The 16,048-nt window shown below is 39.5% G+C and overlaps 3 protein-coding genes across 4 annotated transcripts; 1 reads left to right on the top strand and 2 right to left on the bottom strand.

Moving 5' to 3' along the window:
- Nucleotides 1-1,433: 1,433 nt before the first annotated feature.
- LOC4337776 (DNA replication complex GINS protein SLD5) lies at nucleotides 1,434-4,527 on the bottom strand. The gene is made up of 6 exons (XM_015782323.3): nucleotides 4,128-4,527; nucleotides 3,888-4,010; nucleotides 3,700-3,782; nucleotides 3,481-3,590; nucleotides 2,167-2,242; nucleotides 1,434-2,084 (listed from the first exon to the last, which is right to left on the bottom strand). The coding sequence occupies exons 1-6, from the start codon at nucleotides 4,296-4,298 to the stop codon at nucleotides 1,985-1,987; spliced, it is 663 nt and encodes a 220-aa protein (XP_015637809.1). The 5' UTR covers nucleotides 4,299-4,527; the 3' UTR covers nucleotides 1,434-1,984.
- Nucleotides 4,528-7,481: 2,954 nt separating this feature from the next.
- LOC4337775 (uncharacterized) lies at nucleotides 7,482-10,817 on the top strand. 2 transcript variants are annotated; one of them, XM_015784675.3, is made up of 5 exons: nucleotides 7,482-7,698; nucleotides 7,773-7,986; nucleotides 8,529-9,027; nucleotides 9,660-9,734; nucleotides 10,105-10,817. In XM_015784675.3, exons 1-5 carry the CDS (start codon nucleotides 7,627-7,629, stop codon nucleotides 10,604-10,606), a joined length of 1,362 nt encoding a protein of 453 aa, XP_015640161.1. In that variant the 5' UTR covers nucleotides 7,482-7,626; the 3' UTR covers nucleotides 10,607-10,817. The 2 variants fall into 2 exon arrangements, with proteins under 2 accessions (XP_015640161.1, XP_015640160.1); XM_015784674.2 differs by having other exon boundaries at nucleotides 8,526-9,027.
- Nucleotides 10,818-11,183: 366 nt separating this feature from the next.
- Nucleotides 11,184-15,806, bottom strand: LOC4337774 (uncharacterized). The gene is made up of 10 exons (XM_015784676.3): nucleotides 15,616-15,806; nucleotides 15,107-15,176; nucleotides 14,786-14,917; nucleotides 14,630-14,693; nucleotides 14,497-14,566; nucleotides 14,316-14,400; nucleotides 12,724-12,780; nucleotides 12,342-12,458; nucleotides 12,015-12,085; nucleotides 11,184-11,649 (listed from the first exon to the last, which is right to left on the bottom strand). Exons 1-10 carry the CDS (start codon nucleotides 15,708-15,710, stop codon nucleotides 11,307-11,309), a joined length of 1,104 nt encoding a protein of 367 aa, XP_015640162.1. The 5' UTR covers nucleotides 15,711-15,806; the 3' UTR covers nucleotides 11,184-11,306.
- Nucleotides 15,807-16,048: the final 242 nt, after the last annotated feature.

Below are 16,048 nucleotides of genomic sequence, written 5' to 3'. Positions count from 1 at the left end.
TCTTTATCTACTAGAGAAAATACGCGTAGGAATAATGAGAAAGGACCATGTCCAGGCTTCCTGTTTAAGGAAAAATGGAAGAGATGAAGCAATATGAATTTCAACCTTTCCTGAAAAGATATAAATTTCTATCATTGCTGAGGTGTGACAGCGTTTGTGCAGCATATAGCTATAGAAAGCATCTGCTCTTCAATTATTTCCCGTTCCTGTGTACTGAGAATGTAGGCAACGGACCGCAAATTGAATGAACATTTGTGTAGCCCCTATAGTTCCTGGCAAGAATTCAAGTGAATTTACTAGTATTTACATAGAGACAGCTAAGCTGGAGTGCTGGACTAGTTATGCAAGGAAATATCTTTATCTATTTTAACGAGTATTAAGCAATGCCCTCTTTTTGTTTATGTGATCAGGCAAGTAGTAATTCCATGCTTGATCATTGTTTTTTTTTTCTAAACATGTATCCATGTAAAGACCATTAAAGAATAATTACACGATAATATTGTTCGTGGAAAACCTAGGACCTGTTCACTTTGATGCCATTTTCAATCTTACCAAATTTTTATAAAGTTGCAAAAAAAAAGTGGGTACATTTAGTTTGCTACCAAATTTTTGTAACTATATAAGAAATCCTTACTAAAATTTTGGCAACTATGCTAAAATTTTGTCATTGGCAAAGTTTGATATGGTTTTTTTGGCATCAAAATGAACAGGCTACTAATAACGTCATATAATCCGTCAGTTTTGTTTTTTAACAATATTATGGGTGTCATTTATTTTGCTATAACTTGTTTCATTATTAGAGAATTTTAAACGTTTCGTTCAAAAAAAAATTAAACGTGACTTATATTTTCTATATTTTACACTAAATTTTAAATAAGATGTATGATTAAACATTATATATCAAAAGTTAACAGTACCCTATATTAAAAAGAGAGAGATAGTATCTCACGTATATTGATGAGATGAGATTTCCAGATTTGACCGTACACGTTCTAAACAAACATCCTTTTAAGAACGGATGAGAGTATCAGACCAAATTAATGTTTGTTGGCCCATGCACAGTTGCATACTCCATTATCAACTTTAGAAACAAGACAAGGAAATATCAACCTTCCAAGTTCCAAGTAAAGAGTGTTTTGCCAGGTAAGAAACAGCAAAAGGTTGAGTAACCACCCTTTTTCCTCTTGGTTTCAGTTGATTGCTTGATTCAGTTGGATGTCCAAAAGACAAACTGTTGTGTACAATTATAAACAGGTCACCAAATTCTGTGCAAATCTGATGTCTGAGGTTAACATGACAAAACTGGTAATCAGATGCAACAATTAGCAGTGGACAGTGTCAGCCATCTCAGGTTCACAAGGCAATATTTTCCAAAGCAGTGATCCATGAAACATCATCAACTAATTTTGCCCACTTCAGCACTAAGAAACATGTGGAGCAAATAATATCACTTTTTTTTGTAGAAATGGTACTTTGAAGATACTCTTTCATCAAAGCAAACACTCCACTTTTAAGAGACTTGGACAAAGTTGAGTGGGATTGCATATGATCCTGATTGCTCACTAATTATAAAAATGGCTACAGATGCCATTGCCAGCCATGTGCTGCCAACTAAGGCAAAAGAGTCGTCCAATTTATAACGATCACCAGTGAACTAGATTTCTCTTGCCGAGGACGTTAATAATCTTGGTTCTTGAAGGACCCTGGGTTAACAAGACAACTAAAATGATGACAATCTAGAAAATTAACAATTTTAGAACATGTACCGATGGTTCATTCTCCTAACTGATTACTGTTGACTACATATAATAGGATGCCACATAATTTCCTCTTTCACAGGAATCAGCACATCGGGTCACCCTCACCTCCATAGTTGACCCACTTAGAGATCACGACAAAACCAAAGAAGACTTGTTTCTGATACGTCTGTCACAGAGTTTGCATCTTCAGTGGTCACTTGCTAGCATTTACCTTGTGATTCGCATCAAATAAGGTCGATTTGCCCACTCTCAACAAGGCCCTTGATGGACTTGTACCGGAGGACATACAAATCATCAGCAACTAAGTCCACAACCTCCTCCCCTCTACGTGAAATTAGAGCACCACAGTGTTAAGTAGAGCTTGAAAAGGCGCAACAGCAAAAAACAAGAGAACTTCGGCACTTACATATCATCTAGCTGGAATGCTCCTACGTCACTCTTGGTTTTGCAGAAGACAAAGGTGTCAAGCTGAGGCTCTGGAACTGAACAAGGCAAAAAAAAAAAAATCGAATCATATAGTTTCTAGAGGTCAATTACAGTATTACATCACTCAAAAATACATATGTCCCACATCAGCGTATCTTCAGAAATAGGAAGGAATTTTGAGCAATAAAAGGCATGTAAATAAACAGTCTATAAATAATTCCCAAATCTTCTTAAAATAGAAAAGAACCTTTTGCTGGAACTTTCTTTACTCTTTTAACTAAAAGTGCAGCTCAGGTTCCTGTTCTAGTAAAAAGCACATGGAATGTATTTCAGCTCCAAGATACATACCATATATTAACCAGTTGGACCATCCTGATCACACTATTTCATTAAAAAAAGTTATGCACCGGATTGTTAGTTACTACACACTGATTAATTCCTAACTGTATGCAACACGGCTCTTTGGTGGATTGAAGATTGCAACCACTATACAAGGTAAAATATATCTGCATGGATCTTTGGCACAACTGATGATCAGTAAAAACTGGTGATTATGTTAGACAAGGAACATTATCGCGCTGTGTACGGTTGACATTTCTCACTCTGTACTCCCTGAAACTGTGTATGGTTGACATTCCTGCATACTGTTGTGTCATGCATTTCCGTTTCAAAGAACTAACTATAACAGCATTTTACTTTCTATTCATCTATGCATGCGGATAAATAGTACTAACTCTAGGAGGACTTAAATATTTTCAGGGCAAACCAGTAAGACACCATTTTCTCGTCAGTTAACTGTATCAAAGAATATACCACTTTGTTAGTAAAAATTAGCAGTCATTAGTACTCCCTAAAAATTATAATAAAAGGATTGATATATGCGAAGCTGATTCAGTTCTAGAACTGTTTAAATTGAGCATATCCGAGACTACAAGATGAATGAGTATACAAAGAGGTCTTTATTGCATCCTGTGGTTAAATAATGTTATTTATGAGTATGATATGAACTCAAATTTTGGGTGCACCAAATTTGATACTTAAAATTTGATCATACTCCAAATTTGATCATGCTATCTGATCAAATCTCTGCCAAATAGTGACCAAAACTCCAACCAACATCTATTTGGCAGAGATTGATCAGATAGCATGAGAAATGTCGTGTTTTCTGCTTTGAAATGGTGAATTTTGTACTCATCATTTGCATTAAGCAGATTATGTATCGCTCAAAACTACAACCACCAAAATAGTATTGCATCCCAAATAAACGCACTAATTATAGGATCAAAAGGAATACCCATGTCATCCTCCGTGCTCGACAATGATTGCCTCGTGACGGAGTCATACCCGTATGGAAGCTTCGACAGCACTGACTGCTCGAGATGCTTCTCCATCATCTCCGTACAACTTGCAACAAATCAAACCCAACAAATGATCATCAAAACCACCTGAATCCAGTCAATCAACTAACCAGCGTAATCACAACGAGTAGACGGTCTAGTCGCCTGAAAAATACCTCTTCGCAAATCGCTGCTCCTGCTGCGACAGCCGGCTCAAGAGATCTTCAGACTTGGAGATGTGCATCATGTACTTCTCAATCTACATCCATCCGTCAAAGTAACAGGCAATGCCAATGCCACCAGTTCAGTTCAGTGATCGATCCAATGCGGGTGGAGTTACAGAGAATGGAAAATTGAATTTAACCTTTTGTAGGCGGAGGCGGAGGTAGGATCGGAGGAGGAAGAGCGTGCGATCGAGATCCATCTGGTAGAGCGACACCACCAGGTCGTCGACGCCGCTCTCGCCGAAGTCATCCAGCGTCTCCTCCTGACCAAAATCACATCACATGACAGTCGATAAGAATTCCGGAACAATTTGAGCTAGAACACGACGAATTGGGCACGAATCAAGAATCGAAGGGAAGGGGAGGAGAGGGAAACCGACGAGGAGCTGGATCTGCTCGCGGACGCGGGAGACGAGGGGAGAGTCGAAGCGAAGGATCTCCGGAGACGCCTTCTCGTTGCGCCACGCTCGCTTGAGAAGCTCCACGTCAGTGCTCGCCGCCGCCGCCGCCGCGGCGGCCGCGGCCGAGTCGTCGTCTTCCCAGGAGGACATCTGCTTTCGCTAAACCAGTAACTGGCACTCTCCCGGATGGTGGCCTCGCCGGCCAGCAAGGGGCGGCTACGCCGTTTGTGTCGGTCGGTCAGGTCGACGCGGCGGTGGCGGCGGCGTCGGCGGCGAGGTCGCCGGCGGGAGGGGAGGAAGCGGAGCGCGACGGCGTGGTGGTGGGGGGGTGGTGGGCCGAGCCAAGGAGATGGACGTGTTTGGGCCTTGGTCCATTTGCAGAGTACGCCTCTCTGCAGCGAAAGCGTATTTGATACTGGACTTCCTCAAAGCCTGATGTAGCTGACCGGCTGGCTGAGCTCCAAACATGACCAGAGCATGAATACCAAGAACCCATCAATGGCTCCATCCAAACGACATATTTACAAATAAAAAATAGTTTATAAATAATTTTTTTATATATGTGTTGTTATTGATCTAAAGGCATTGGCTAAAAATAAATTACGATGAAAAAAAACTAAAATCAACTCCAAATTTAAAATTGAAAATTTAAATCTTGGCTTATAAGTATAAGTATAAGCGGAAAGATGAGGATGCAAGATTTTTTTTTTTTTACTAAAACATAGAGATTCCATTAACCTATGTACTAGTTACCTCCGTACTCGAATAACTGCCCATATTAACTGTAAGTCTAAAATATCTCACTTTAATGATCATATTATATGGTGAGTGCAATTTGTATGGTTATATTTACCACGCAACATACTCCATTTAACTGAAAAAAAAAACAAATCCTAGCACATATATACTCTCTTTGGAACGCTTTGGAACGGAGGGTGTACTTCAATAATATAACATCTTTTTTAAGTTTTTATAATTTCTTTATAAAACATTTAAAGTTTAAACTAGAACAATAGTAGCGCTAAGAGAGTATGTGATTATGTTGTCAGGATAGAGAGTTTGAAACTTTGGAAACTTTGGATGGCTAGAAAGTTAGACAAGGTAAACCCAGGTTGTCATTATCCTGATCCATATTTTAGTATCTTACAATACTATGAAGCCAAAATGATACTGATCCCACCTATGATATCCTAATTTTCATAATATCTCGATCTTACTATTCATTTTTCACATGATCCTATAAAATCTGAAGTAGTATCTTGGTACTACGATTCTACCAAATATTATTTAAAATAAGGTGGATTGAAAATAATGTGAATAAATATGCTCAAGTTTACATAAAAACCAATTTTTTTTTCAAAATCAATATTACATGCTTTAATTTATACATTTTACTAGAAAAAAATGCCCGTGTGTTACAAAGGGTGAATGTTCTTTTAATTATTATTATACGGTTTAGTTAAGTTAAAATTCACCGTGAGAATTTGCTTGGATTTGTTTATTTTTACAAAATCATGAGCGGCAATTAGGAGTATGATCGTCTCAAGTTAGCATGCGAGTTTTTTTAAAGAGATTTCTTATACGACTCTCTTTCTATATTCCAAAAGCGAACGTCCTTAAAATCTAACTCAAACACGGATATGGATTTCCAAAAGCGAGTGAATTTAAAAACCGACTCAAACATGGATGACGTACCAAAGTACCGGCAAAAACATCTTCAGTTTTTATAATAGTAGACATATAAAAATAATGTACTTTCCAAATCTGATAGCATCCCGATCCTACGGTAGATTTCAATACTATGATACTACAAATCAGAAAACGATCCTACCTAGCATCTCGATACTGATTACCTTGGGTAAACCATGCAATGTTGGTTTCAATGTTTCAATGTTTCTAAAGATTAGCTTTGGAGGAGTACTTTAGAAACATTGAAACCAACCTTCAATATTTTCAATGTTAAAATCTCTAGGATAATCATAAAACTTGAATGATCTTTAAAAATAACTCCATCAAATATAGAATTACGATGGTTGCTTATCATAGTCCTTCTCCAGTATTAGGCAATCGCTCTTTAAGATGATTTTGTTGATTCTTAGTGAGCTTGCCATGTTGATAGCCGCTGCATTGCTTGAACTTCCACTTGTATTGTAACTCAAGAAACTAAATGATTTCCTCTTGCTTCTTTTCAAAATTACCTCACGAATCTTCGCAACGGGACACCATTGTTAACTTCAACAAACGCGAGCAATGGTCTGGAATAAGAGAAAAACCGATGATTTTATCATACCCAGTAACTCAGATGATAAGGAAAAAAGCTTCTCTTGGATGGAAGTGACAACTAACCACAGCCAAATGTTTTCAATACTTATCCTCCTCCTACAAAATCAAATAGAAAAAAACCAGGGAAAAATCACGTGACACGTATTTTCATCAATGCTTCCCATTGTTTACCAAATCTAAAATCAGCTAAGGTCAAGATTTCAAAGTTTTTCATTGAAGTTTTTTTCTAAGCATTGACTTTTAAATCGCTAACTATATACTCCTATATATTTACACATTTAACAACATATTATTATTGTTGTTACTACTTTGGGCAGTGTTTAGCTCCTTTAAACTTCCAAAAATTCCGTCACACCAAATGTTTAAACACATGTATAGAGCATTAAAATGTGGACGAAAGAAACTAATTGCATAGTTTGCATGTAAATTGAGAGACGGATCTTTTGATCCTAATTACGCCATGATTTGACAATGTGATGCTACAATAAACATTTGCTAATGACGGATTAATTAGGCTTAATAAATTCGCCTCGCAATTTATAGGTGGAATCTGTAATTTGTTTTGTTATTAGTCTATGTTTAATACTTTAAATGTGTATCTGTATATTTAAAAAAATTTTGGCACACGAACTGGCCTTGTGCTGCGTTCGGGAGGAGGGGGCACGTAAAACGGAGCACCCATTATTGCATGATCAATTAAGTATTAGCTATTTTTTTTTCAAAAATGGATTAATTTGATTTTTTAAGTAACTTTTGTATAGAAACTTTTTATAAAAAACATAACGTTTAGCAGTTTGAAAAACGTGCACGTGGAAAACGAGCTAGATGGGTTGGGAAGTTGAGGGAGATGGTCGAGGTGGCAGTGCCAAGCAAGCAGCCAAGTTGGCAACCGAAAATATCAAAGGCTTCCCGCGACCACCAACCCCACCACCACACACATCCATCCTCACGACGCCCTCCACCGCTTCGCGAATCTTCCTCCCCAACCACACGAAAACCAAAAAAAACTCACCTTCACCCTCGCCGTCGCGGCGCCCCCCAAAAAAATTCACCCCTTTTTCCCCACGCTCCGGTGGCTCCACGCCGCCCCGCCCGCCGCCGCGACCACCCGTTCCACCGGCGAATCCGCGGATTTAATCTCCCACAGCTCCCCGTGAGATCACAAAGACCGGGCGGGCGTGGGCTGTGGGCTGGGATGGTGGGCGACCTCTCCTCCCTCCTCGCCGCCGCCTCCTCCGCCTCCCCCGTCGTCCTCGCGCCATCAAAGGTGCGCCGCTTTTCTTGCTCTCTGCTACCCCGGTTGGGGCTGATTGATGATTGGGGGAATTCTTGGTTTTGTAGGAGCTCCATGGCGTGCACTTGCCGATGCCGCTCCAGGGGAAGAGGCCGCCGCTGCAGCCGCAGGACGCTGCCGTCCACATCGAGGCCGCCGCCGCCGCCGCCGCCGCCGCCTTCCAGGGGCAGGTGATGGTGCCCGGCCACGCGCATGCCGGCGCTCCCGCCGCCTTCCAGGCCTTCGCTGTGCCCGACATGGCCGCGCTCATCGACGTCCAAGGTTCGTGTTGCCTCTTCGATTCCTCTTCTTCCTTCGTTAAGTGCATGCACAAGCACACCGTTGGCTAATTTGCTAGAGATTTTGTTGTTCAATTGAATTTGGAATTTGCCAGTCGCAGCTATGGATCCGAATTGTGAGATTAGGCATGCTTTTTTTCCCCTAAAGTTAGAGACAGTAATTTGCTTTGCAGAAAGGAGTAGAAACAAAATTCTTTGCTTGTTCATGCGCGCGCCTTGGCTTGTGGTTTACAAATGAGACCTGAAGCCATTGCTTTACACATCGGTTGCTTTCTTCTGTGTGCTTGCACATAGTACAAGATTGTGTAGTGAGCTTTGCAATGGTCTTTTCTAGTAGGATGGTTTTTCATGGTATGTTACACATAATTCAGGTCAAGATTAAAATTTCCTACTCTCACTAAGTGGTTTGTCCCGTTCGATTCATGATTTAATCTGTCAAATTTTCAGTTTTACAAGTGTGGATTAGAATTCATTTTCAGTTTTGCATTTTATGCTGATTCTAACCTCGATGTATCTGTGCAGCAGACTCTCACCCTGACTCAGTTCAACTTAGCCTTGGGATTGCCGAGCAATGCTCAAGGCAGGAGAAAATCCTGAAATTTCTAAGGTCAGGGTCCGATGTGAAAGAACTTGATGTATCTTTACTGACTGAACTTACGGGGCATCAAACTCTGCCAATCAACTTGGGTACTCAACCATACATCCCTGATGATAAGTTATCAGCTCTTCCAATCAGCATGGCCAGTCAACCATATATCCCTGACGATAAGTTATCTATCTATGAGTTTGAATTGGATGAGCCCCAGCAGTATCTACCAGAAAATCAACTTGTCATCCCTGATCCTCTTGTGGAGTTTTTCCAGTCCCATGGTTCTGCCCTTACCATAGATCAAAACAGGAGAATCCTCTTCAATGGAAATGGAGATGATATGAGATATTTACTTTCGATTGTCTTGGCATTCAATATGTCTAAACGAGAAATAAGCAGTTGCAAGACAGCATATCTAGTTCCATATTTTGAAAGGTAATACTGTGAAGCATCATGCTCCTTGTAGACCTTCTCATTCATCTTATTCATTTGTTCATTGAGGTTTAATACTTGAGTGATATGCAAACTCCGTGGTAACCGTGTTCTCTTGAGCACTGTAAGGTAGACCAATGATTCTAATTTTGCCACTCAGGCTGTTTTCCATTAGATAAAAGCTGTGTTAGGCACCTATGGTCATCTTTTAGCTGTATTAGCAAAGATGTCGCATTAAGATCTTCCTTGGTCTGCTGGACATGTTGACACCGTTTCAACTGGCCATGAATAGTGCATAGCATATTTGTTCGCGGTTGGAATGAATAATTCCATGTCTGGATCAATACTCCCAACAGAATTCTAAAGACTGCTGCATCACTTCACGCACAAGACGCTTTCCCTGTAGAAATACAGAAGAAAGATGTTAAAATTATTTCTTAACACTATTGCTGTTCTAGACGACATGTTTCCTTGTGCTTCACAATGATCTGTTAAAAGGGGCATTGCATTGCCTCTGTAATCAATGTTGAATCATGTGTTTTTTTTCTTGTCTTAGTGACCCCATCCTCATTATTGATGCCTCTTTTTTTTGGCTTTTGTCTAATTGTCTTATAAATGTCTTTTTTGATAAACAGGAAAAGGCGATCCCGAGCAAGCAGCCATGCATCCAATTCAAAATTAGCAAGCACAGCAGTTGATGCTTCAAAAAGGTACATTGCAGTCACTTGTGTATTTTCTGAACACCAACCATTAGCATAACTTCTATACTGTTTTCCTGCCATAGTCATGATAAAGGTTAAATACTCAATGGATTGGGTTGAAGTAGTGCAATTCTTATTCTTCAAACTGCTAGTGTAGACTTTGTAGTTACTTCGAAAAGATACACAATCACTTGCAGCATAGACTAGACACAAGTAGTGGCAGGCTTTTTTGTTTGAACAAAATAAAAGATCAGACACATAGAACAGACATGTGGGAATTACTGGACTAAACTACGATGATATTGCTCTTTTTACCTGTTTCTAAAACTGCATCCAAGGTTATTTTTACATATTAATGTGATTTTTTTTAAATACTCAGCACTGCAAATGGGAAGTCAAAATCTTCATCAAGGAAGAAGCAGAAGAGTAAAAATATTAAAGAACGTGACCTGTACCCGAAGAACTATTTCCATGCTAGTGAAGCATTTTTATCTATGCTCCTGGACAAGGACAATAGCAGCTCAACAATTCATTCACTGAAAAAAGCTGGTCCTGAGATCAGTGAACTGCTGACAAAATGCTCTATTGGCATCGCTGGAACTGGCTTGGCTGTTCTTCTCTCAGTTGTGTGCAAGATGGCTACCGGTATGAAGAGTCCTATTGCTGCTACGCGGCTGGTGAACACTGGTGTTGGACTTGGGCTCTTTTGGCTCTCCTGGGCAGTAAACGGATTGCGAGACACAATTACTAGCATATTTAGAAGCCCAGGTGACATGAACTTGAAGGACGAAGAGGTTGCAGTCAGAATACAAAAGAGCATGAACGACATTCTCTTCAGAGCTATCACTATATTGGCAATCACTGCTTTTAAGTTTGCGTAAGTGGTTACATACTAATTTACCTTTTCCCCGACCCACCTGTAATATATAATCCACCATTTTGGTTCAGGAGTACAGCACTAGTGCTTCTGTAGGATTAAGTGCCAATTGAGCAAATGATCCCCGGTAATTTTGTAGAAAATGAGAAACCGTTGTGAACTGTACAGAATTTTGCTGGCAGCTTGGTGTATATGAAAGATGGGTTTTTTTCTTATCTGTAGATGAACAATCCAATGCCCAATGATTTATCTATCCAGCAGACAGGTTCCATATTTTAGCTACTTATCCTCGTTTGTTCCTGATCTATCGATGTTTGATTGAAATGTCAGTCCTGGTGTAATTTTAAGAGATTCATGCGCTAAATTTTCTGATATGTTAGAAACACCCTGATTTGCAGAATGCTCGTAATTTGAAATGGTTAAAGCCTGCTCTCTTCTTAAAAAAAAAAAGCTTCTAGCTATGAATCTGGATAGAGTTTTTTTTTTAAAAATTTTTTTTGGGAAGGAGGGTGCCCATGCAACATGGTTGCTATAGTCTTTCTTCACCAATCACATGGAACTAGCAATGAGTACATCCGACGTTGATAATTGTCATTGATACCATTTCGAATTTATGATCATAGTCAACTGATTACTTCAAAAACGAATTTATGATCAGTCAACTACTATAAAAAAAATGATCTGCTGGAGTTCCAATCAGTGTCTTAGGATAATAATGTAATTTTAAGTAGCTGTACACTTGATCTATCATATGAGAGCATATAAGGAAGAAGACTCAAAGGAGCTTCACTGTTGGTAATGTTGACAACAGACAACTTGGCATCCGCAGCTGCTTTGTCAAAACAGTTGAATGTCTCGGCATTCCGAATAACTGTGGCTATGTAGGCGACAGGAACTTCTGTCGCAGCGCTACTGAATTCGTTGCTGGTTTCTTCTTTGTTTGCGACATTATTAGTTCCTCGATTATTCCCCCTTCTCAATAGCATAGAAAGCACTCTAATAAGGTGCGGCACACAGACCGGATCATATATTATATCTGCACCAAGGCTGTCAAAAGATATCAAATTAGTGTTTATCGAAACGAAAAAGAAACATATGAAGGGACTGATGTAATCTGGATCATGTGTCAGCAGGGGTGTATCCTGTCATCAGCTTGCAAAGGCTATTTGTATTTGTTCAACCAGATCAGTTCAGTTTAATGGGCATGAACTCAACGACACTATGCTCAAAAGGTTTTACTCTCTATTTTCCAAGTCGCAATAGCTCGATAAATTGATAATTGATTCAAACAAGTGTTTCATGGCTCCCACAGTCACATGTCCAGTGTCAGATGGATAATGGTAATGGAAAAACTAAGTGTAAACTGCTACAATAATACAAAAAATTATTGCCCAAGGAAATACTGTACTCACACTAAGTCTGGCCTGCAGTCCCATAGATCGCTTTCAGATGTTTCTTCCCATGAAAGATATTTGCATTGTACCTGCATGCCAGAATATAGTACAATCATATTTTATCCAGTAGTGCATTTGATCTAACCTCAAAAGGACAGGTATCTGATTCAAGGTGGTGTCTGGTGGTTAAAGTGCAACAAGAGTACAAGACTACAAGAGAGACTAATTAAGCTACAACATTTACTGGAAAGCACACAACTATTTTTTCTCAAATGAAATCATACTGAAAAATATACACAATGTATAATCTTGAAAGTATATTCTTTATATAAGAAGATAGCATACCTTATTCTTGTTCTCTTCCGGAAGTTGAGAACCTTCCTGCTCAACGCATAAGTTATTCATTTCCATGTTGCCTTTCATGTTTTCTAGTGTAGATGCATCACCATCAGTAAGAATAACCTGCATCATCGTATAAACACTGTGTCACCTGTCTTTCCTGTTGAACTAATCTCTAACCTTTGAAGAAGTTTATGAGCTTAGTTAGGAGTAAATATAGCTCATAGCATAACCATCACTAGTCGCTACAGTCAGTCAAACTTAAAGAGTTGACTATATGTCTGCATTTTCATTTCTCAGTTAAGTCGTCTTGACAAACTATACAAGGCTTACTTTTTCACAGATATCCATTTACTTGAATGGAGAGTGGCATTATAAACTTTCATACCTTGGAGGCGCTGACATAGTTCAGACATACACCAACCAAACCAACACCAGAACCTAGCTGTTTATCATGGAAACATTTAGAAGGGTAAGACACACTCACATATAACTTTTAAAAGTTTCGGTCATGAGATTTTCTGTTGATATAACAGGCAAGGAAAAAGTATGATGCTGATGAGACAGATGATCATACTAAAGTCATAGCAACAGTAACTGCATATCTATTTGCTCAAGAAAAACATCAAGGTAAAGCGACACATATAGTAGAAGGGCTTTGCAGAGAGCTAGCGACAGAGTTCAAGCTCAATTTTACACATTGTATAATCACTAGAAAAAATGCCCGTGCGTTGCAACGGGTAAAAACGTTTTTTATACTATACATTATACTCCCTTGATTTTGAACCAAATGCTTTCTTGTTTTTTGGACCGAACGTTCATTCTTTCCTTCCTTTTCAGCTCTAGTCCTAGAGCAGTCCGTTGCCTCTATCTGCTCGACCTATCTCTCTTCGGCTCAGCCCACAAGTGGAGCTGTAGACCTAGCTTGAACAGTCCTTTGCCTGGCCTACCTCTCTTTGGCTCAGCCCACAAGTGGAGCTGTAGGCCCATGTCGAACAGTTTCGTGCCCGTACCATGACGGAGCCGATCCTCCCACCAAATCCGGTAATTTGGTCGAGCTCGCATAGTACCGTGCCCGTACGATGACGGAGTCGATCCTCTCCGTCAAATGCGGCCGAATCTTTCTCGATCTCCAAAATTGTTGAGAAATTTTGATCCACTCGATCTCATTTTTCGAATTTTTATCAAAATCGAAGCAATCCGCAAAACTCGGAATAAAAAATGACGAACTAATGGGAAATTAAGGGGAAAATGATGAGAGAGTAGTGGGGAATCGGTTTTTGCAATCAATTGGATGAGGAAACGCATGGAGAGGCAAATCGCCATGGCGGCGGCGCTAGGATTCAGGCCGAAAAAAAAAAACCGCCAAAAATAGCGCGTTGGATTTCGTTGAAACCGGAAAAATGGTGAAAGAAAAAAAAAGAAGAGAAAAACAACGCAAAGAAAATAAAAGGAAAATGGACGAAAAAACCGCGAAAAATGGTGAAAAAATGGCAAAAAGAAAATAAAACCGAAAAAGGGGAAAAAAAAAAGAAACGGACGAAAATTTTGCCGTGCCGAGCTTCTTTTTTGTCCGCTTTTTTAGTACAGATAAGAATCGGTCAGGTTTTTTTTTTGCCACGCCTTTTTTTTTCCGCGCTGGACTTTTTTCGTTACAATCGAACTTTTTTATCGCTTTTATTTATTAACGGACGAAGGAAACATCTTATACTTTTTAAGTAGTAGTAGATTAGAGAAATGTACAATGGACTTCTATATATTTGTGTTGCAAAACGCATGCCTAAGCAAGATATAACCAGTATTTGCTGGGGGATGATCAGGTTGGCTCACTTTGGATCTGTCCCTGGTTACAGTAATAATATTTTACAGCAGAAGATAGAGTAGTTGAGCTGAACATATTCCTATAAATATATATATGCTAGATAAAGATAACATTTTCCATGTATCTAAACTAAAACACAAAAAATAATCGGTATTTACCTCAAAGCAACACTTCCTAGAGAAAATTTTTGGGTATGAAAGAATAAACTCAGATAGGAATAAACCTGATGGCCAAAGAGAGCACCTGTAAAAGAAAAGTATGCACTGACATGAATTAAGAATTTATGCAAGTAGCTTAATATATAGATAATAGTAGATTATATATTCAATGCCATCATACCCTGTATCACCTTCGAGCATATTGATAGAACATGATAATCGAGCAACCAAGCTTACTCGTTTATTGTCATCTACATAAAAGGTGCATGTTACAAACTATTATAATTTGGAAGAATTCAAAATTAAAAACTCACTTGTAGGAGAAATAAAAGATATTTCTTTATAGATCTTCTCAGTCCTATTTAAGGATGAATTATTCTGCACATGTTATAAAATAAGTTACTTTTAGTACAGCATTTCAACAGTTATTAACTACTACTTGGCTATATTACGATGTTTAAAAGACGTACTGATTTTGACGACATGAACTGGCCAAATTCCTCATAAAGTCCATCAATCACAATATCTGACGATAACTCAGCTTCTGCTATAATCCTTTTAAGAATAGTTGTAACATAACTACAGTTTTGATCTCCCCCTGCCTGTAATGAAAACTCAACATTTTAGATTAGGAGTTACAGGAAAATATTGTGCAACAACCAGAAAATTATAAAAATGTCAAGTAAACCAAATTGTGACTCTTTTGTATTATGCATCTTTCTACAACGCACACATCATGGTCGTTTTTTTTTCTGTTGATAGTTTTGCGTGAGATAACAAAAGACATTTACATTATTGCCAGTACAACTCTCCAAAATAAAATTTTGAACGTGTGGCGTGACAGAACCTCCCCCAGCTTTTCTGCACAATCAAATACACACAAATTTAAATAAACACCACCATAAACTTATCAAAAAAAAGAAGAGAAAACAAAATAGCGCTTTGCCTTGTCAAGTTACAATCACATTCATACAACTGAGAAGAGGAAGATTATTATTTTTTTTAAGAAAAACCTTTGTATGAAATTTCCTGACACATTCATATAAGGTGGAAACTGACAAGTTCTCTGAACTTTCCTGGGTCTAAAGATCTCTCTGCTCATTGGAGCTCAATCACTAGCCAAGTCTCATCACACTACTGACGCAAACACAGCCTCCTCCACTACTAAATCCAAACCAAATCTCTGTATCGGCAACATTTTTCTGAAGGCAACCAACCGCATAGGCTTGCCTGAGATTGGGGACTCGATCGATCGATGCAGAGCAGCATACGAATTCGAGCGCGTGGGGGGCGCGCGTACCTGGCGAGGGAGAGGACGCAGGCGGGGGGCTCCCGGGCGAGGAAGGCGAGCTTCAGGTGGAGGAGCAGCTCCTGCTCGGCGGCGGCGGGGGCCATGGATTTCAGATGCCGCGCGTGGAGATGACGAGATGAGAGGAAAAGCTGCTGATTTGCAGTCTGGGCCTTGGCTTTATTGCAGTTTTGGGAGGGGACAGACTGAGGCCGTGTACGGGCAGGCTTTCTAAACCGCCGGGGCTGGGTTACTGTGCCCCGACGGTAAGCACGGTTACCGTGTGGTAACCGCGGTAACCGTGAAAATCCATACAAAATCGTGTAAAATTTATCAAAAATTAATTATTTTTTAAATTTATTTGAATTTAAGGAGGTTATCGCGGTATTTATATTACCGTACCCCGTGGTAAGCCCAGTAACCATGGTAACCGTGCGGTTACCGG

The sequence above is a fragment of the Oryza sativa genome, chromosome 5 (genome assembly GCF_034140825.1).
Source record: "Oryza sativa Japonica Group chromosome 5, ASM3414082v1".
Taxonomy (NCBI): Eukaryota; Viridiplantae; Streptophyta; class Magnoliopsida; order Poales; family Poaceae; genus Oryza; species Oryza sativa.
The sequence above is the reverse complement of the archived record's forward strand: the minus strand, read 5'-3'. Positions and strand labels throughout refer to the sequence as shown.